The sequence below is a fragment of the Akebia trifoliata genome, chromosome 8 (genome assembly GCF_017979445.1).
Source record: "Akebia trifoliata isolate Shusen 1 chromosome 8, ASM1797944v1, whole genome shotgun sequence".
Lineage (NCBI taxonomy): Eukaryota > Viridiplantae > Streptophyta > Magnoliopsida > Ranunculales > Lardizabalaceae > Akebia > Akebia trifoliata.
Window position 1 is genome coordinate 36,254,310 of NC_141382.1, and position 22,721 is coordinate 36,277,030.

Here is a 22,721-nt window from a genome sequence, read left to right on the forward strand (position 1 = left end):
GTCATAACTGTCATGAACCAAAGGATCCATCTGAAAACAATGTAATGACCTGAAAATCCTAAAATGTATCTCGAGGAAAGAATTTTAGATCCGTGCATTGATTTAAAAGTTATCAAATCCTCGAGTTTCGCGTTAGATATTTTACAATAGGTAAATGACACCTTAGAGGCATAATTTGAGGAAACCGATCATATCATTAGATTCGTGTCGAAAAATCACTCGAAATAGAGTATAAGTTTGTCCAATTCGGCATTTGGGAAAAACAATTCCCAAAATGACAAGTATGTCCCAACTTAAGTGATATAAATATCTAAATTCTATTAGAAAAATCAGATTTTTCTTATTCTCCTCTCTAAACAAATCTCAACCATTTTCCTTCAATATTTGAAACTCAGATCTACGCCAAACGAGAACGATCCGAGCTTAGGCACAAGAAGGAAAGTTATTCCTCTCGCCGAGGGTTACGTGTGGACGCAAAGAAATCCGATTTTCACCGGAAGAAAATTTTGGAGATTGGCCGGAGGCGATTTTAAAATCCATTCAACCGTTGAAATAACTTGATGTAGGTTGCCTTCCCTTCTACCTTCTAGTTATGCAATAATTTCATAGAAAATCCATGTGATTGTTGATAAATCGATCGTTTCATTAAGTTTATACATATTTGAACGATTTGAATCATGTTTGCATGCTTATTTATGATTGGTTTTAGTTCATTTGATGTAATATAATCATTTTATAGTTAATATGATATTTGGATCGATTTTGGTCGAGTTTCGACGAAAAATCAGCAATTCGAAAAAGTATCCGAATGTTGAGTTTGGTTCTAATTTGTTTTGTGTTGCTTCCATATAGTATGTATACCCATTTCCTACATTTATTTCATTAAAAATAATTAAGTATTACTTTAAGTTCTTTAATAAATAAATAAATAATTCGTTTTCAATTTCGACTTTGAAAAATTATTTTTCAACACTTAGTTAAATTTGCATAGATTTTCAGCTTTTATGTCTTATGGTTTTATCTTTGTTTTAGAGTCTTTCTTCTCAACCAAAACCATCGAATGGAATTGGTTGATGCTCTATGGATTTCGAATTTCTTTAAAAGTAAAATTACTTTGATAGATATGTAGGAAATTAGATGATAGATTGATCGATTTAATTGATGGATGGATAGAGAGAACGTATGTTCTCGACTGATTGATGGGACAGTGGCTCCAGTTCTACGTAGTGGCCATGCCACGTAAAACGTGATAGATAGATAGAGGAATGAGATGGTTGATGGATGAAAATGACAAATAACTGTCACTGGAGGGCACTACCATACTTTGTTTGTATTTTCGATTAAAAGAAATGATATATTATATAAAAAAATAAAATAAAATAAACTATTTTGTTTACCAGTAAAGGTTTGTAGAAAACCCATAAAGAGTGACGTGTTGCTATGTATCCGGAAGCGGCATGTCAATCTAAGATAGCGCTAGATGTCATATGCTCTTCGGTAGTATGGGATACCTTAGAGTATATTACAGCTTATGAGATCCGGGAATTTCTCCTACTTATTTCCTGGGGAACGTTGTGTGTAAAGGCGGTCTCTGTATAGTGTAGAGCTAGGCGGGGTTCACATGCATTGCCTCTTGATAGGCTTCGACGCGAGGGGTTTCCTGGGCTAGTTAGTGATCACTTTTAGTTTGTAGTCGTCAAACGGTCGACCTCACCGTTAGTTGAACTCAGTATTGGGTTCTTGGTCAACGGCCAGTCTGAGCCGGATAAATGGTCATCCAACCGTGGTATGCTAGACCAGCCACAAAATCAGATTATAACGATGGGATTGCACATCGGAGGTTAAGTTTGGAATATCGTATTGCCATAGCCGAGGCGGTTATATCGGCGTGTTCCTCTGCTCTCTTATCGATTACGCCGCCGTGTTCTTATTATGTATCTTTTTCTTATTTTGTAATGATTGATAGATGTTTTCATTTAAAAGATGTTTTCATTTAAAAGATGCATATGTTACTTTAAATGAATAGAAATGATAGGTTGAAAGTTATTATAACTGTTTATTGAGTATGCTTAGACATTTATCGTATGTCACATTATGAAAACTTGCATTATTTAATTGTTCTAATGATTACTCGTGCATGTATGACTCACTGTTAGAACGGCGTTCATCCTGCTGAGTAACATTCCCCTGTTACTCACCCTATCCTTCCCCTTTCAGATTATTCAACTTTTGAAGAACCGTTCTTTGAGGAGGTCCTCGAGGAGGATCAGATTGATGTCTTGCCGCCGCCATGTCTTTGAGGACTAGTAGAGGATCTTAGCGGTTTTTGGTTGTAGATAAGAAACATGGTAGTTTAGAAATTTTTGTAACCTGATGAATTATGAGATTAGAGATCTTGACTTATATCAGTGTTTGTCGATTTCTTCTGTTTACTCTAGACTCTCATATAGATGTTAGTTAAATGTTTATTCCGCTGCGTATATTTTCTTTTCATAAGTATTATTATTTATGAATGTTCTGTCAGATTGTGTGATTGATTACCTCACACCTCGAGATTCTAATCGATGAATCATAGGGATTCGTGTTGGGATTTCGGGGCGTGACAAACAAAGTCTTCGAAAAAGAAACCTCTACATCCTCGGAAAAGATTAGGTCATTTGAACAACAAAGACTTAATGTTGACCACTCAGTCTGTCGTACCCTCTTCCTCTCCCAAAACACCCTATGTTGTTCCCTCTCCCCACTCAAAATCTAATTCCTTAAGAGAAATCTGCAACATTATTCAAGATACCATTCTATGCATGACAACTGCAGTGGATTTTTTTCACGTTCACATTGAGATCCACACCGCCACCAGATCAAACAAGCAAGAAGAACCTGACTGAGCACCACTGTGGTGCTTGCCAAATTAACTTCGATGCCAAAGTCAGATTCACAGCAACAATTCAACCGGAATCCATTAACCTTAAACTAACAACTTTACCCTATATTTCTTCTTGCAAAATTTCCCTTTTTTTTTATTCGTTAGTAACCTTTCCTTTTCCTGCTTAGACTCTATTGCGGTTTCTTTCTGATTTAATGAAATCATGATCAATACCTGGATTTTCTCCATTATTTCAGGGATTTAAGTTTAATTGGCAAGTTTCCCATGGATCCCAAGAGCTCCCTTTGAGGAAAGATGTTTCTTCATCTTTCAACTAGCGCTCAGGGATCCCTAAAGCTGGTCTATCACTTTCTTGTTGGTCTTCCTTCCCAACTCTTACTTCCCAGAGTGCTCCTATGGATGTCTCATGGGTAACTCACGAGATTACCGTTAATCCACCCTTTCCAAAGTAGATTACTCATCCCTAGCATGATCATGTGGTTTTCCTTAGCCACTAAATTATGTCCCTCACAACAACTATAAGACATGATAACCCCAGTTTCACATCCCAAAGGCCTTTGCTATAATCAAGTTTTTCCCAAAATTGGTTTCTCAACTTCCTTTCAATAGGTGCACAAACCGCTATTAGAACCCAGGGAAAATGATCCCCTAATATTTATAATGAATGGAAAGTGAGAATGCTCCCATCAACTCGTCATCAACCTCTAGAGCCCTATCATCCTAATTCTTCCACCCAATGTGCAAATGTCTTTTCTCCCCCAAATATCTGCAATGATCAACTTGTAATCAAGCTCCAAAGCCCTATTATCCCAAATCATTTGGATTTGAATAATGTTCCCATAGCAGGATGCTCAATCTAGCCAAAGTCCTCTCTCCCCAAATAACTACAATGATGATATTTGGTCTCCCGAAGGATTGCAACATTGATTCTTCAATCCTTGATGCAACTCAAACCTCTCACATTCCAAGATGATATCTTGAGATTCAAAATTTGGGTTTAGAAGATCTTTCAATGACTGGGAGCTGAATGATCTTGGAAGATTAATCTCTTTGGTGGAAAATAGTGGTATGGAGAGCTCTTCGGAAGATCAGAGAGTGTGGGGAGGTACTAGGGATGGGAAGTTTACGGTCAAGTCTTTGTATAATGGTATCGCTCTTAGTACAGCATCGTCTTTTCCTCATTGTTTCGTCTGGGGTGGTAAGATTCCTCCAAAGATCTCGACTTTTCTTTGGTTGACTGCCTTGAGGAGACTAGTAGCTATGGATCAATTAATTAAAAGGAGTTTTATTTCGCCAAATCAGTGTTGTATGTGTAAATCTCAGGCGAAAACGGTGGATCACTTATTTATTCACTGTCGGGTGGCTTACCACATGTGGGTACATTTCTCATCTTTGTTTGGCATCGTGGGCTGTTTTCCCAGATCAGTCAAGTCGGCTTTGGAGTCTTGGTTGACGTGGGGAGGTTCTTTCTTGTCTTCTAAACGGATTCTGTGGTTCTTGGTTCCTTTCGCAATTTGTTGGGATATTTGGAGTCATCGTAACCGTTGCATTTTTGAAAGAAAAGAATCAACGCTGGAGGGTTTAGTTCTTTCTATTTTGGAGCTCTTATTTTCTTGGAGTAAGCTTTATAAGATCTTTAAGGGGGTCTTTTTCGAAAATTTTGTTATAAGATGGGATAGAGTTTGTTCGTTGTTGTGAGAGTTTTGTTACTTGTCTTTTGTTGTTTTGTTTTCTTCTCTTTATTTCTTTTCCTTGTTTTGGGTTGGTCTTCTCAACCCCCCTTGTTTTTCTTCCTCTTAATAAATTTATCTTTATCGATCAAAAAAAAAATAAAAAAAAATATTTCATCCTCGTTTTTCTCCTATTATACCTATTTAATTCCCCTCTACCATTGAAATAACAGATCAGTCCCCGGACTTCTCAAGATAATCTAACCCCTCTTGATCCTCTAAACAGAAACACCTAGACCTCTCTCTAAGCCTACTCACTTTGGTAGTTTAAATGTTATCCAAAATTGCATCACTTACGTACTTCACTCATGCCCCTTGTATTCTCTTAATAAGCTCTCTCACAATATTATGGCTGAATGGAATAAATGCATTATTCATTCACCTACAGTCCTATTTCACTGCTGACTGTTAAGCTAAGAATGCAACAAGGGAAAATAACCCATTTTGTGGTATTTTAACTCCTCTTCCATGAAATATTATACATGACTATTGTTTGAGGCATGCCTATGCCAGTACTATGCACTGTATATTTTTTCTTTGCCTAATACAATCTTCTATTTTGCCACAAAAACAAAAAACACAAAACCCTATAAATAAATAAATAAGCATTAAAAGTACATCCTATAACATGCACCTGAATTGCCCTAATTACTTGAGATGCACATGATTCACATACAGTGGTATTAAGCCAAATCCCTACACATTCAGTGCATCATGGACATCACGAATGCCTATAAAAAGGTGACTCACCCAAATATAACACTTGCATTAGCTGATGTGGTTAGGAGATCTCCAGATACTCGGTTGAACTGTACAAAATCTTTCACAAAGTATCCAGAACTTGAACTCCCGTCTCCATACAACACTTTATACTCACAAAGTGAATTTGGTAAACAACTAGGAAAAGGCCCCTCATATGTGGAAGAACAAAACTCTTGATCACAACTAACCAATTTTGAAGTCGTGGAAGCATTTGGATCATATAATTTAAGTTCAATCTGTACACAGAAAAACAAATACAACTTATAATTCACAAACCATGATACAATTCCTAATTGGGATTGAAACATTAAGAACAAACATACAGGGAGACCGCTCTTTTTGGGACACCGATTGCATTGGATGCAATTGACCCAGAAAATGTCACTTCCCGTATCAACTTGTACATAGTAATCCTTTGATGGAGACCCGATCCCAATTTTAGCAAAGTAAAGCCTAAAAAAATCAACCAAACAACAATTAATCAAATAGTATTCCTTTAATGGAGAACCAAAACCAATTTTATTAAATAGAATAAAATACTCAATCAAACAACAAATGATCAAATGGTAATCCTTTGATGGATACCAAATCCCAATTTTAGTAAAGTAAAGCCTAAAATACTCAACCAAACAATACATAATCAAATATTAAGCCTTTGAAAGAAACTCAACCCCAATTTTAGCAAATTAAAGAATAAAATACTCAACCAAACAACAAACGATCAAATATTAATCCTTTGGAGGAAAACCAACCAATTTTAGCAAATTAAAGAATAAAATAGTCAAACAAACAATCAAATATTAAGCCTTTTGCTAATTAAAGAATAAAATACTCAACCAGACAACAACCGATCAAATATTGAAACTTTGAAAGAAACCCAGCCTCAATTTTAAGCAAATTAAAGAATAAAATACTAAACCCACTAATAAGCCAACATCAAACAATCGAATACGTGCGAAAAAATCAAAATAAGCCAAGAATTGAAGCAATAATATATAGAAAGGAAGAAGAAAAAAAATCGAAATTTTTTTTTCTAAGCAAGAAAGAGTGAAGAATCATGAAGAATGAACAAACCCAGGACCACCAGGGTTCCCAATTCCACCTAATGGAAGATCAAATGAAGCAAGAATTCTACTGTGGCGGAGGCTATCGTGCGCCTTGAGAGCATTAAGAGACCAGTCCTGACCTGCGAATTTGTGTTGAACTTTGATCACTCCACCTCCAACACCACTTGTGGCTGAAACAGTGGAGATGAAGAAGAAGAAGAGAAATGTGTGTAGAAGCGAAACGATCCATTTGAGATGATGATCCATCAGTTTTAGGGTTTTTGTTTCAGAGAGAGAGAGAGAGATGTGGAAGCTGAAATGGAAAGAAAAGCAAATTAAAAAGAAAGAAATTAAATTAATTAATTTTTTTTTTTAAAAGGTCAGAGTTTTTATGGAGAAAGGGTATAAAAGACGTCCGCCGCATTTTCAACTGGATAAAAACAAAGGAATTTTTAATTTCAAACAACATTTGACATGCATCATCAAACGTACGGCTGAGATATGTGATGAGGATTACACGTTTTCCTAGGGATTAGTAGAATCTTTATTTGGATCCGTTTCATTTGAGAATTCTTACCTCATATCTTTGCATTTTTAGTTCTCCGTCAAATGTAGTTTGAGGGCCTTTGTAACCTCAGCATTAAGAGTGCCGAGTTCCTAACTACTTGATAGTCTTCTGTTGGAGTACACATATGATCCCGAGAAAAAAGATCTATGATTTTGTATTCATGCCACGTCAGCCGAGTATTGTCCAAGTGAAGACCATCAAGTAGTTAGAAAATCATTATTCCAAGATTAAACATACCGGAGAAAAAGCCATTAGGTTTCTTTTTAGTGATTTAAAAGCTCTTCTAATTGATATTGTAACTCAAAAATTCAATCCACATGTACCCAGTAAGAATCGTAGATTTTTTTTCTTCTTGGGATACACAATTACACATATCTCTTAGGATATATAATTGCACATGTTTAAACACACATCCCAATAAAACATATGCAGTTGTATATCTTAATGAAAAAAATCTATGATTCTTGCACCTATCACATAAATGAGTTTTTGAGTTCTCGTATCAAGTTGAGTTACAAAATCAACACTCAAAAAATTTTCTTAGAGATTTGTAACAGATAAGAATCTTAGGAGACATCTTCTGATATTAACTATTGGTTCGATGAAAATCCTAAAATCCTGTTTGAAACTAATATTTTCCTTTGAAGTTAGTATTTTATATAATAATGCTTTTAAGATGCCCCTTTGACATAAGCCCCCATCACGGAATTGTAAATCGTTTCTACATCGAGGTAAATGATCTACGGTTCTGTAATGGGGGCATATGTCAAAGGGGCATCAGTTTATCACGACTCTATTTTATATTATATTACGAGAGAGGAAAGATTACGTAGTCAATGCCACTATTTTACTCGGTAATTTAGACATACCCTCTGAGATATGGGGAATGCTTGAAATATCCTTATATTTTTTCAAACTAATTACACAACCCTTGATTATGTTCTTCTATTGGGACTAATAAAAAATGACCAAAATAGTTCATCTTCTACGTCTATACGAAGGTTTTCCAAAATTTTATTAGAGGAATTACCTTTTAAGATTGAAAAAACAGATAAGGTGAGATTTTGAGAGATAAAATAGCTTGTTGAAATACTTGAGAAATGCTTTCCGCTTTAATGAACAAGTTTGAATGCAAGAGGTTAGAGATGGGGGTGTTTCTATCATTTTATGTTAGCCTATGATAGAAGACTACAGTCAAGGGTCTATCATTTGCTTGAAACTCTGGAGTATATCTCCATTATTTCAAAAACAAGAGGAGTATATCTAAATTATCCTATCTTATCTTATTTAAGACAAATGTTGGTCGTACGAGAACACGTGGTAAGGTCCACGTACGCACTAAGTAGAATAATTATAGTGTCCTACCTTGGTGGACACACAAACTCCAACGAAGCAATGATAATGAAGTGTGAGTTGAAAAAGATAATTTTTATTAGAACACCAACTCTTACTTTTAACACATCAATCTTTTCAAATTACATGATTTTCTTGGTAAATAATATCATCTCACCAAAAACAAGCCAACAACTACTAATCTCCGATCAAGGTTTGATATCTCATTCCGATGCAAGGTTTTGATTTAGAGAAAACCCAAAATAGTTTCAATCGAAATATTTTGAGACATTCCAAAATATTTCAATAAAATTTGAAACAGTTCCAAAACATCCAATGCTTTGTTCGGTTCTCACCCAAAATCAAAATATTCTTCCAAAACATTCCAAAATTACAGAACTCTGAACAATGAATCCAATGGTCATGTAAAAAAAAACTCCTGCCTTAGGCAAGAAATGGAGTATTTTTGTATCACTCCAAAACACCACTCTTATTCTTGATTCTCAAGAAACTTACCTCTGATTAGGTTCCAATCTGAAATTTAAAAATTTTAAAAATAAAATTCTGACTATTTAAATATAACTTTTCAAAATATTTGAAACAAGAAATTCAGTAGAGGATCTTCTTCCTCCTCTCCATCTCTGCCTACCAATCTCACTCAAAATCAAAACATCAAAAACCCGCAAGAAGTGGCACCTCCCTATGATTCGATTAGGAACAAAGGCTGTAAAAATGAGAGAAAAAATAAGTCAAAATAAAATGAAATAAATGTACAAATACACAAACTCATCACACCTGAAAACGGGGCGATCATGGAAACTCACCTGATCTACACTGACGGGCTTACCATCTTCTACAAGGATCTCGACAACCGTTCCTGATTGATCGGCCTACAGGAAGTTTGAAGCCACCCCATTAGTAATACCAATAGGCAAATCTTTAAAATAGAATAAAAATAATTAAAAAACTCAATGCAGTTTGCTACCCACAGACAAATGTCGGTCGTGGATTTAGAAAATGGTAGTTGCAATGTGTAACAGTAATGCCCATACCCTGTTACATTATTTATTTTACAATGCACCACAATATAACACAGAGTTTGTTGTTTCCAATATAAATGAAGTTGTAACAGTATTTCAAAAGGATATCAGCACTAATCTCTGAAGGATATGATAGGCAAGTTGGAAATGTTCATTGATGTTTTTGGAAAACAACAACAAGACATGTTAAAATGAGCATTACCTTTTCGAATACTACCCGAATGTTTGAATCTGAACTACAGAATTCATATACCCATTGTGTTTATAAACATGCGTAAATAAGAGATTTGGATTTTGAATTATGCAGTCCAACGGTCATGTAAACTACAAAGATGCAAATACAGGGTATACCATACTTTTCCTTTTCTGACCTCTTTAAAACCATGTTTCAGTGTTCCCACATTTTCCATTAGCTGGAGGGAGATGGCATCCGTGTTCTTAGAGATAACTAATACAAATGATAAAACCAAGGGGGTGGGTAAGGGATAGAACAGCCTTTATTTCCATTCACATTACCTCATTTTTCATGTTTTTTGATGCCTGTAATACATAATTTCCTCTTTCACTAGTTTGAGAACATTCATCCATGATCTCATATTCCTTTCATTAAAAAAAATAAATAAAAAGTACCCACTATCGGAGGTGATTGGATTTGTCTTCTACATTTACCTAGTTGAGTGTCCATTCACCATTTTCTGCTCATTCATCAGTTGTGTATTTCCTTGATGTTCCGTGTCTGTTGGATGGATCTTCAATCTTAATCACATTTCAACCATAACAAAGAGGTAGATGTTTGAAGGTGCCAGCTAGCTTAGTAGAAGACTGCGGTATAATACCTGACTTGGGTTCAATTCCCACCATCATCGAATTACTAATCTCATTAAAAACAGGCTTACTGATAATAAAAAAAGGTAGATGTTCTATAGTAGCAAAGGAACAAGGTCGAACGATACTAAAAGAAGTTGAATGAATGGGGAGGCTGAATCTTTTATCCGCGATGTGAAAACAAGGATCCTAAATAGGAGAACGGGGCTTCTTTGCAAAGTACAAATAGATCACCAGCTTCAAAACCAGAAAGGTGTTACTCTGCGAGACAGCTCTGATGGCAATAAAGATGGTGATGCTTTTAATCAGGTCGTTATAAATATTAAGGAGGTGGGCACCTTCTAATCAAAGTTGAGATGAGGACATAGGGGAGTTTTTGTTGGTTTCAAAGGCTTCAATAGAAATGGATAAAACCACGTGATGGGAACATGAACAAAAGATGGTCTGCCAGATGCGCACGTAGAAGAGGGCAAAAGTGAGAGTAATGGGAAGCAAATGAAGATCCCAGCAAGCTAAATTAGTAAAGTCTGAGTTTTAGTTTTAATAAGGGTAAATTACACTTTGACCCCTTGTGGTTTGGCATAACTATAAGTTGACCCCCTAACATTTTGATAATTGCACTTACCTCCATATAGTTATCTAAGGGGCTCATTTAACCCCCTTCCATCTACTTGCCATCAACCAAACAGTTAAAAATAACTTGTATTTTTATAAAGATCTTTTTTCCCTTTTTAAAATATTATTCTTCTTGATAAATAAAAATATCCCGGAGAAAAAATGGGTTCATACGTAAGAGTGTGAATGCTTAGATGGGGGCATTTTTAATTATCTTTTTAAAAGTTTTTTTTGGTAATAAAATGAAAGGGTAATATAGTAAAATAACATCTGAATTTTAACATCGTTAATGAAATGGAGGTAAGTGCAATTATCAAAATGTTAGATGGTCCACAAGGACTTATGCCAAACTACAGAGAGTCAAAGTGTAATTTACCCTTTTAATAAGAATAATTCTGAAGTGACCTCAAGATTGGACCTCACATCGCACACTCTGACGTGAAAGTGTATGGGAAACATAGATGACTTTCATCGAGATACGAGCGAAAAAGAATCTATGGCTCATATCCACTTTCACGTCAAGATGTGCAATATGAGGTCCAATCTTGAGGTCACTGCAGCATGACTCTTTTAATAATACAACCAAGGTTTAAATCCCACCCTCAACTTCTTACACAAACCACTGATAATAAATAGAAGGGAAGCAAATCTAGGCAGTCCACAACTATAGCTTAGATAAGATGTAGAAAGCTAATTTGGTAGTGTAACAAGAGACTAAAATCAATAAAAGAGTAAAATTGGAGGCTTGGGGTTAATAGATTGTGGGTGGCTTGCTCTACCAGCAATTGGAGATTTAGAAGGAATTCTAGCTGCATGGGACAAAGAAGTATTGACTTTTGAAGGCTTCTTGATGGGAGCTTTCTCGATTTCAACATTGGGCAAAACTAAGAAATATCATTTCAGCAGGGTTCTCACATAGTGTAAGGTCCAGGAACCATGAGCTTAGGAGCAATTTTGAACGTAGTTAGATGATATTATGTGAGCCTTGTAGGATTTGCCTCACGTTCGTGTGAGATTACTTTAATGTCATCAAATTGACTTTGACAGTAGTAGTAGTAGAATAATAAGGTATATCAGATAGGGGAAAAGAATGGGGAGTTCTGTTTCATATTGTATACAGAGGAGAGATCCTTTGATCCTAGGCTGGATGGTGTCATCTTTGGCCGGTAATCAACTTCACAAACAACTGTCAGTGAGGCCTACTGGCGATTAGGGCTTTAAGAAATCAGGCCCTATTGGTTTTCTGATCCTTTCTTCAAAAGATGTTGAGCCATGTAAGGTATGGTGTCTGGTAGTTATTAGGGAATTCTAACAAGATGTGTTCCTTGACTTAGAGGTTAAACAGTACTTTTGAAGCTTTAGTTCCCAAGGAGCTGAAGAGCTCAAAGATTATACATAAGCAAGCAGAAAGACTCACTGTGAATAAGATTGTACCTTAGATGCTTGAATTGAGGCCAAAAAAGGTCTTTCCTTTTGGTTATTACCTCTTTCCAAGGAGCAATGATCAGAGAGAGACAAATTCTTGATGGCATTATTATTGCTGATTGTAGGGGAGGAAAATGGAGATATATGATGTGGCTAAGGTCTTAGCTTATGTTTGACATCAAGTAGGATGAGAGGGATGAGATGAGAAGGACAAGGCACCGCAAAAGAGGGAAGGAGGAGATGGATGGCGTGAAAGCACCAAGGCCCTTAAGGACTTAGGGTTTCTATCTGAGAGAGAGAGACAGAGAGTATTCTTCTCTTGTGTGTGGTGTATGTGTCTATCATTGATCTTCTTGTCCTTCCTCACCATACCTAGACCTCTACTTATATGTAGATGGGATGTAAAAGGACGAACATGCCCTTCTAGGTGAAATTTGTTATGGTATCAGGTTATGGAGCAAAAGAAAGAGATGCCCCTCTCATAACATAAAACCATAATTGAAATCTAGATACACCTATTATGTTTGATACTAGTGTCAAAATGTGCTCTGACACCCTCCACCATTAACTACTTGTCACAATCATGCTTCCCATCAAGCATCCTCACATTTTAGAGATGTGTTCCCACCGTGAGGACATTTTACCAAAGGCGTCAACAAAAACTTTCTCCTCCCCGTGACTTCCATACCTTTGAACCTTGTCACCCCCCCCCCCCCCTCGCCCCTCCCCTTAGAGGAGATGGTGACATTCATCACTACATCACTAAGTTTTGAAGTGATACATACTCAAATAGATAAGGTCTTTCCATCCTTCAATAGTTATGATGATCTAGTGCGAACAAGAAGGTTCTGGTAATGTTACGACAAGTTCTGTCGTGTGTCTTGTTACGATGCTCTCAACGTGGCCGTTCATCTGGCACCATTTACACTAGTAAATGCATCAGTTCGAGAACAGGAGGTGGCAAGCTTGGTGTCTTATGCAAGATTGGTACAGACTGGTTTTATCTCAACTACTTATTGGAAATGACAGAGTTTTACATCACAAAGAGGTAAAGGTAAAAGGTATGCATGTCTACAACTTTTTTCCAATATTGATAAATTGGTCTCCAACTCATTTTAGAAGTTTAAAGGTCTTTAGATAGGGGTCCCCTCCCCTTTCTCCCATCCTATTCATTATGATGGTTGAGGCTCACTGTAGAACGACGAATGAGGCATTTAAAGTTGGTATGTTGGAAGGCTTTAAAGATTGTCAATCAGATCCAATGATTTTTCACCTTCAGTTTGAGAATAATACTATCTTCTTTGTCATGGAAATTCGAGAGCAAGCATATTTGCATATTTTAATGTGTTGCGTCAGTTCCTGGATTAATCAAAGAGCGTGGCATTCAAAGTTGGTAAAGTAAAAGAAAAAATTACAGCATTGGTTATGGATATTGGCTGAGGGATTTGAAATTTGCTCCATTGTACTTTGGGCTTCTTTGGGAGGCAAGCAATAAGGCTAAATCCATATAGGATTCGATGCTCTAAAGATTCCAAATAAGTATGTGGGCACTCCATTTGATGAGAATCTCATTTTGTTTTTTTCTTCTTTCATCTTGATAAAGAAGATATTTATCAAAGGGTGAGAATGTAACTCTAACTAGGAGTACACTTGCTAGCCTTCCAATCTATTATTTTTCCATGTTCACATTCTTATGGGCCTTGCTTCTAAGCAGGAAAGTTCGATGAGATATTTCTTATGGGCAAGAAAGGAAGGCAGACCATAAGAGCCACTTAGTAAGATGGAAAAAGTACGTGAATCCAAATCAACCAGAAGTGTAGATTTTAGATATACTAAAATAATGAATTTGGCTCTACAAGGTAGATGATTAAAGAGATGTGGGATGGAAAAAATAAATTGGAGTAAATATGGGCGCAGTGAACATGGTTCGTGCACGATGATCTTATTCTTCCTACGATACAGCAATATGTGAAAGCATTGCTAAAAACTTTCAGTCATTCAAAAGTAGCATTCGCTTTCTATTGAGATGCTTGACACAATTAAGTTGAGGGGATTTATGGTGTGCTAACACTAAGCTGAAGGATGAATACCTGTGATTTATATTATCTCAAGTTTGCCAGGGGTGGTGATGAAATATAATTATTGAGGAAAAAGGGGATCTAGAAATATGGGCCTTAAAGGAAGCACTAATAATTGGGAGATAAAGGAAGTAACATGAACGGTTTTATCCCATGTAATTTTGAACCTAAGAAGTGCATCTGAATATGGTCCATCAACGACAATTCCACAATTAGATCCATTTACAAGGCCTTGTGCATTTAAGTTAAGAGCCTCCTTCTTTTGTTTTTGAAAGGTGTAAAGAATTCACTCTTAGGAGTGTTTGGTGGTCAAGAAAACCAACCTAAGCACTTAGGCATTCATGGCCAAAGTAATACAATCTAAATCAACAAAACCATGAAACAACCTCTTTGTCCCTACAACAAAAGATCCTATCTAAGCATCAAACACTCAACCCCTCCCTCTAAACATTTTATAGAGTTTGGAAGAAAGAAAAATACATGTTTTGAAATTAATGATGTTAGCTTGCATTGAGTTATACTTTCCTTCCAAATTTTCTTGTTTTTCTCTTTCCAAAGTCCCCAACAAATCACAAATGGTGCCAATCTCCACAAAATCCTACCTGTCCTTCCTTCATGGATTACTTTGTTTGGAAGTTTTCTACCTCATCCAAAGTATCACTTTTTTTGGGCAATGACTTTAGATAAAATCTTGACAATCAATCATCTTATAAGCAGGGGTTCCAAAATCTTCAAAGAGGCATTCTTACAAGTCTTTCCCTGTGATGATCGTCCTTTCTTTTTTGTTAGTGTCAAATTTATTAATAAATAAAAAAAAATTAACGCTAGCCACAAAGGTGAAGAAGCTTACCAAAAAGCCGAAAGAACAAGAGACACCACAAAATAAAAAAAGGCAAGGAATATAAAAGGTGGATCATCTCCTTCACAATGAGATACAATGCTCTTTTTTCTCCTTTTTGGAATTGGATGGGAACTCTCGAGTTTCATATAATGTCCTTATTTATCTTTTTTCCATTTATTATAGGTAAATTTTTTTTAAGAATAAGAACCCTAGAAGGTCGAGGTTCCTAAAACATATAAAAGCATAATTAATTAATTTTCTAATGTAGATAGGCGTGCCCACACTTATCTCAATGCCTATGATCGAGTTAAGATGCATCGAAGGAAGAAATTAACAACATAGACCAAGTCAACTCGGCAGTATTGACCGAGTCAACTCGGCAACATTGACCGAGTCAACTCGACCCAAGCTTTGACTGGTCCACAAGACCTAGTCCAACTTCTCTTCTCTTAGGACTCTTTCTTTAATTGAGTTTCTATTTTTTTAATTGCTTAAGTAGTCCTAGTTAGTTTCTATTTCAATTTCAAAAAGTTTCTTTTCCTAGCTAATTTCTAATTTGTTTTATGTTTTAAATTTGTTCTTATTTTTTAAGTAATAATTAGAAGTCCTTTTAGATATCCATCCAAATTGAGTTCTAATAAGATTAGAAGGTTAGTAATATGTTATAGATAGATTAAGAAATTACTTTTTAGTATTTTAAAAGGTTTCTAAGTTGTTATGGAGTTATCTATATTAGGAACTCAAATAAACAAATTTCAACGAAATAAGTTTTTTTGAAGATTGATTAATAAAAGAAGAGACTTTTCTTCCCTTTCTTTGTTTTTTTTTAGTATAAGAGTCCAATATTGGTTCTTAATTTTAGTGTTTGCGATTGATTTCCATCAATCTCAACCTTAGATTAAAGTTTCTAGTCTATTTTGCTCGACATAGAGATTCTTTATTACTCTTAGTTCTTGGGATTTCATCCTAGAACCAGATTTAACATAAACTTCAAGTTTGTGTGTTCTACCCTATGTCACTGTCTCTCCATACAATGGTATCCCACATTAATAATAGGTTTTCAAAAGTAAGATTCTATACTTTTTAGACCAAAGGGAGAGCTTAGTGTTCAAAACAATATCCTCAGTTTTTCCTTCCTTTCACCAAATGGCCACCTATTAGGCTCTTTTAAGAGGATCCAGTACACTCAAAAACTCCCTAATATTCCTTATTTAGAAGAGAAGATTGAAACATACCAGCTTTAGAAGAGGTTCAACATAGAAAAAAGGCAACATCCAACAAACGCCAAACAAGTTGAAGAAGGTAGCCCATAATTCCCTTGCAATGGTGCAATGAATAAGGCTGATTAACGGATTTCCTACTAGCTTATCCGTAAAAACAGAAGTCAACAATGATTCTTATGAAACTAATTAAATGGTCATCATTAAGGATTTTATCGAGATGCAAACCAAACAAAAAGGCCACCTTGGACTGGATTTTCTAGCCCCAAAAGTATGAACCAAGAATATTAGCACTAGAAATAGAATTAGCTTCCAAGCAAAGTATATATAACTATTTATGAAAGAGCCATCTTGATTACTCAACGACAATTGTTTTTTTATCTGTACGGGAGTAGGAAACATCATTGATATGAGTTAATAGACTAGCCATGAATTTCAACTTTGATCGTTGAGATTCCTTCCGAGTCTAAAGTCCAATGATGACTCATCACTAGAACCAACCAAAAACTCCTACATCAAATGTTTTTTTTCTTGTTACAGTAAATTTGACAACTCAACCTGGAAAGAAGACACTGCATACCACCAATCTCTTTAAAAACAAACCCTATCACCTCTAGCCACCATGAAAAATTCATGATACCTATTTTGATCGCATTTGTAGGCACTAAATCCGTACATAGATCATAACTCACCACTATCTCAACCAAGATTCTTGCTTCCATACTTTTTAAAATGTATTCCCACTTCCATACTTTTTTTTATTCGTATTCCCAATTCCTTACTTAGCCAAGATAACCCTTCTCTAAAGGTTAGAATGTTCAATACCTATTCTCCAAAGCCACTTAACCAAGAAGATAAGTTCGTTACTTTTGTGTTTTCTTACTTATTGCCTTTTTAGAGCTATTAAGTGATATTTGTGTCCATCTCCCATATCACTTCACAAAAAATCTCTAAGCAATTTTCTAACCTCTTCACAATCATGGTTCAGAGTATTAGAAATAATCTAGTTGTTACTTTAGTCCTAGTTGTTTTCTAGAAATAGTTTTTATTTATTTCTTATATGTAAAGGTAGTTTTGTCTTCTGACTCTTTTATTATTATAATTCCTGCCAAGTTCTCGGATTGAGACTTGACAGTTACATTTCTACAATTTTTCTTGGTATCAGAACCCTAGAGGACCCATCGAGCCCTTCTTCGATTCTTGGGATCTTGACGTTTCTTCCCTTCTCTTCTCTTCTCCTTTCTCCCTTCTTCAATACCTCTAGATCTTGAGACCTAATAACCTAGCAACAGCTCATTAGAAGGTCTCCCTTTCAGGGATTTTTTTTATTCGATTCTCATTCCCTTAATCGTATGTTATGATAGGGATTTTATCCATTTTTCACATGATGCAATAGCTTTATGTGCTGTGTTTTTTGCCCTACGATAGAATTTCGACCATTGTTGTTGTGAAGTCCTGCAACACCAACTAGGGTGTCTAGGGTGTTTTTTTGGGCTTGCTGCAGCAATTAAGTTGGGTTCTGTGGCTTGCAACAACAATTAGGACTAAAATAGCAACTAGATTATTTTGTGAGCATGGTATGCTTCACTAGTAGACCTATCCCTACATCCCTGAGCAAAATAGGGTGGTGAAAAACAAGAATTGCCACCTTATGAACATTGTCTGATGCCTTCTTCAAGGCATGCGTGTTCTAAAGTTATATTGGAGCATGGCGGTCCTCACTGTGATTTTTCTTCTTAACCGTGTTTCGCGTCGCACTTTAAGGGGACAGATGCCTCTTCATGTTCTTCGCCCTGATAGCACCCTCTTTCCGATTACAAAGTTTTTTGATGCACTTGCTTTGTTCAGGACCGCACCCCTCATCGCATGAAATTAGATGACAAAGCCATTCGATATGTTTTCTTAGGTTACTCATCCATGTCAAAGGGGTATCGTTTTTATGATTCTATTTCTCATCATGTCATACATTCTATGGATGCCACTTTTTTTGAAAATGTTCCCTACTTTCGTACCACATCTTCTTTGCAGGACTCTTCTTATACTCCTTCTCCTATAGTGTTGCCTTCTCCGGTCTTCAATCCAACTTCGCCAACACTTAAGGTTTACTCTCGTAGCCCTCGCCCATCTCCAACCTTGCCAACCTCTTCCTTGGGCTCAGGTATAGTAGCTCCTACCCCGGCTCTTATCCCATCTGTTTCTGACTCTTACTTACCTATTGCACTTCGCAAAGGTAAGTAGGGGTGTGTTACTAATCATCTTATTGCTCAGTTTGTTTCCTATCAAAGACTCTCTCCTTCTTATTAGGCCTACTTTGCCGTTATTACTTCTATTAAAGTTCCCCGGTCTGTTTCAAAGGCTTTACGAGATCTTCAGTGGACTGCAACCATGATTATTGAGATGGATGCTTTGTAGAAGAATTATACCTGGGAGTTTATTCCCCTTCCCTCTGGGGAATGGACTACTGATTGTAAATGGATTTTCAATGGCAAGTATCTGGTAGATGACACTATTGATCGATACAAAGCTCGTCTAGTTGTTAAGGGATTTACGCAGACTCCACCTTCTTATCTTTTTAGTTGCATGTTACTTGTGACCTCTTCGCCATCTCGATGTGAAGAATGGCTTTGTGAATGTTGATCTGGCTGAGGTTATCTGTATGGACCCCCCTTTTGAGTTTCGTCTTCAAGGGGAGTATTCTAGGAAAGTATGTCTCCTTCTCAAATCTTTGTATGACCTGAAGTAGTCTCCGTGAGCCTGGCTTCAACGTTTTTTCTGAAGTTATTTTATCTATGGAGTTCTCTAGATGCCACTTAGATCATACTTGTTTTGTTCGTCGAGGATTGAATGGTCGTTGCACCATTGTTCTAATTTATGAGATGATATTATCCTGACTGGAGATGATGTACAGTGGATTGACAGAGTAAAGATATTATTGGGTCGTGTTTTAGCGATTAAGGACTTGGGTCCCCTCAAATACTTCTTGAGGATTAAAATGGCCCGCTCTCGCCTTGGTATTTCATTATTTCAACGCAAATACACATTGGATCTTCTTCAAGACACTGAGATGCTTGGTTATCGTCTTGCTTCCTCCTCTATAAATCAGAATCATCGTCTTCATGCTGACTCTAGTGATCATTTATCGGTTCTTTCTTCTTATCAGAGACTTGTACATCATCTGATTTATTTGACTAACACTAGACTGGACTTTTCCTTTACGGTCAATGTGGTTAGTTAGTTTATGCATACTCCGTGTACTTCTCATTGTGATGTATTTATTGCATTATTCGTTACTTGAAGTCGCATCCTAATCTTGGGCTTTTCTACTCTTCCTCTACTCAGTCACATTTGTCTTGTTTTACAGATGCTGATTATGTCGGTTCTCTCATAGATAGAAGATCTACCTCTGGTTTCTATATTTTTTTATAGTGATAACCTTATCTCGTGGAAAAGTAATAAACAAAATGTGATTTCTCATCTTTTGTTGAAGCTGAGTATCGTGTTATGGCCCTTGGCACATGTGAGCTAATTTGGCTTCGATCTTTGTTGACAGAGTTGGGATTTTCTGTTTCTGGTTCTTCTACTTTGCTCTGTGACAATAAGTCCGCTATCATGCTTGCTTCTGACTCAGTTGTTCATGAAAAAATTAAACATATTGAGGTTGATATTCACTTTCTCAGAGAAAAAATTCGATCTGGTGATCTTCAAATAGTCTTCGTACCTTCTTCAGATCAGCTTGTCGACATGTTTACGAAATCTGTTGGTCCTTCTATCACTAATTCTCACCTTGTCAAGTTAGGTTTAATTGATATATTTGCCCCAACTTGAAGGGGAGTATTGGAAATAATGTAGTTGTTATTTTAGTTCTAGTTGTTTTCTAGTAATAGCTTTTATTTATTTCTTATATATAAGGACAATCTTGTTTTTCGACTTTTTTATTATTATAAATTCCTGTCAAGCTCTCAGATTGAGACTTAACAATTACTTTTCTACAATTCTTTTTTTTCGTTCCATTTCGGTCAACATTCTGATTTCATCCAAGAACAGAATGAAATATTGTAATAAATTAAATATTAACTAGCACAGTCAAATGAACTTTAAAGACATAGCAGAGATAGGAAGTCAGCCTTACCTCAATCTCGTTCATCAATTTCATTGCTTCGATGATGCACAAGACCTGTCCCTTTTGAACTTTGTCTCCAACCTAAGGGAAGAACACTTAGTGTAAACCATACTAGAATAAAATACACCACAATGCCAAATAGCTTTTAACAACCATTAAGGAATCACAATCAAGATTAAAACTATTTAAATGAAAAAGAATCACCTTCACAAATGGAGGTTCACCAGGTCCAGGGTTTCGGTAAAATGTTCCTGCCATGGGGCATTTAAGGGCTGGAATGGATGGCTTGGATGACTTGGCAACAGGTGGAGGCGCATGGGTTGGGGTTGGAGGAGTAGGAGCAGAATGTGTTGGAGCAGCCACAGGTGGGAGAGGTGATGGCAGGGGCGAATGTGTCATAACGACAGGAGCGGGTGAGAGTGGTTGAGGCAAAGCCTCCTTTTTACGGATAATTAGTTCACAATCAAGATGCTTCAACTGCAACTCCATGATATCTTTAGAGTCGACAAGCCTGCAAAACAAATATACATGACCAACACCAATCTTGTTGGGTATTAGAATGTAAAATCGATTTGCTTGTTTGCTTACTTAACAAGGCTTGCAACTTGTTTCACAAACTCGGAGACAGATTCCTCCGAAGCCAAAACTGATGGAGAAGGCTCATCTACTGGCTTAACATCCTTTTCTTCCAATGTGGGTCCTTCAGTCTTGGATACGGGAGTTTCCGCAGTGTTTGAGGACCCATTGACGGCAACCTTGAAATCAATAGATGGTTCCAAAAACAAGTTTGCGAAAGAACGAAAAACAGAAACCAGACCATTGAATGAAAAACACTGGCAGAATCTCACCTCATTCAATTGGGCTTTTACCAAAGTGGAATGATTCCAACTAGCTTTCATACCCTACAGAGTCCAAATTTTAACAAAATCATTATTACTTCATATAAAAGTAGCAGAGTTGAAGTCTATGGGTGATGATACCATAGACATGGGTTCTATTCCTGCCATCACCGCATTACTGATCTCATTAAAAACAGGCTTGCCATTACCGATCCCAAAAAAAGAAGAAGCAGAGTTTGCAACTTTCATGCACTCAAAAATAGTTATTTATCCTATCCATGTTTCGATTTTTCAAGATCATAAACCAATGAAAAGTATAGTTTTTATGTCAATTATGGAAACAACCGAAGTATCACCAATTTATATGAAGCACCACAATTCAAGATCAATCACTCCAATCACAAACTCAAAGGAGAAAATCTTTCCCATTTTGAGATTTTCACCAATTTAACAAAATTTCGTGATGCTACATACAACAAACTCATAAACCAAACGAACTCAGAAAAAAAAAATTCAACATTCTGAATCTTCATTTCGGCCTCAGATTCTATAAAAAAAAATGTTGCAAACAGGACATAGTCGAAATTGACAGAAATGTAAACAATGGGTTTGAAATTTTCGAATTTCACTCAAATTTAAAATCTTGAACATTTGAAGAGTGTGCAGAGAGAGTTACCTTGGAAAAAACCCGGAGATTTGGCTTGGAATTGGAAGAGAGACAGAATGAAACCCCATTGGAAGAGTTGCTAGAAAACAAAGAAGACGAAGATGGAGAAAATGAGGAGGTTTTGGTTAGAGATAGAGATACAGAAGGTGATGGAAGCAAAGATGCCATTTTTAGATCAGAATGTGAAGCAATTTAGTTGAATTATATAAGAGAGAGAGAGTTCGGAGAAGTCCGTCTTAGGGCATGTGTTTTCAAGAGAGGAGTCAGTTGAGTCGATGAAACCGAGAGCTCTGTTTCTTCAGGTGTCAACGGACAGGTTCGGTTCGGGTCGGGTTAGTATCCTGTTTGATGGGAAATCACATATTCACATTTGTTGGTTCAAATCATATTTTTTAAGAGCTGTTATTAGCATCTCCTCCGAGATCGAGACAACTCGTCCGAGACGTTTCGGTATTATTCACAAACGAGACGGATAGATACGTCAAGCGTATTGGATTGAGATTTAAAATCACAATTCATTTTTTTATATTGTTGAACGAGATAACTCAAATGTATCAAAAAACTCGTTCAAGACAATTTGGTCTCATGCATGAACGAGATGAGACATCAAAACAAATTTTAAAATCATGGTTATAACACCGCAATTTCTTAAGTTATTTATCGCACCCTAATTAAAGATTAAAACACACCATTCAAACGTAACAAAAATATGATTCAAGTTATTACCTC

General features: G+C 36.3%; 2 protein-coding genes across 4 annotated transcripts in view; both read right to left on the minus strand.

Moving 5' to 3' along the window:
- LOC147396627 (aspartic proteinase 36-like) overlaps positions 1-6,777 on the minus strand; it is a 30,048-nt gene extending 23,271 nt beyond the window's left edge. The window contains exons 1-3 of one of the 2 annotated variants that reach the window (XM_086451612.1): positions 6,563-6,777; positions 5,700-5,829; positions 5,365-5,612 (exon numbers count right to left, since the gene is read on the minus strand). In XM_086451612.1, the coding sequence (XP_086307738.1) occupies positions 5,365-5,612; positions 5,700-5,829; positions 6,563-6,672 (488 nt within the window). In that variant the 5' untranslated portion in view covers positions 6,673-6,777. Of the gene's footprint in view, positions 1-5,364; positions 5,613-5,699; positions 5,830-6,450 lie in introns of both variants that reach the window. The other variant, XM_086451611.1, reaches the window with a different exon arrangement.
- A 1,969-nt stretch (positions 6,778-8,746) lies between these two features.
- CAC1 (chloroplastic acetylcoenzyme A carboxylase 1) lies at positions 8,747-22,252 on the minus strand. Of its 2 annotated transcripts, none has more exons than XM_086451615.1 (7): positions 22,002-22,252; positions 21,335-21,388; positions 21,075-21,193; positions 20,691-20,997; positions 20,496-20,567; positions 9,147-9,212; positions 8,747-9,046 (listed from the first exon to the last, which is right to left on the minus strand). In XM_086451615.1, the coding sequence occupies exons 1-7, from the start codon at positions 22,158-22,160 to the stop codon at positions 9,023-9,025; spliced, it is 801 nt and encodes a 266-aa protein (XP_086307741.1). In that variant the 5' UTR covers positions 22,161-22,252; the 3' UTR covers positions 8,747-9,022. The 2 variants fall into 2 exon arrangements, with proteins under 2 accessions (XP_086307741.1, XP_086307740.1); XM_086451614.1 differs by having other exon boundaries at positions 21,075-21,241; positions 22,002-22,251.
- Between the last annotated feature and the right edge of the window lie 469 nt (positions 22,253-22,721).

Coding starts and splice junctions, on each gene's coding strand:
- CAC1 (XM_086451614.1), bottom strand. CDS start 22,160: ATGGCATCTTTGCTTCCATCACCTTCTGTATCTCTATCTCTAACCAAA. Junction 9,213..20,495: donor AATTGATGAACGAGATTGAG/GTAAGGCTGACT, acceptor AACTTCCTGTAG/GCCGATCAATCAGGAACGGT. Junction 9,047..9,146: donor AGCCCGTCAGTGTAGATCAG/GTGAGTTTCCAT, acceptor TCATTTTTACAG/CCTTTGTTCCTAATCGAATC.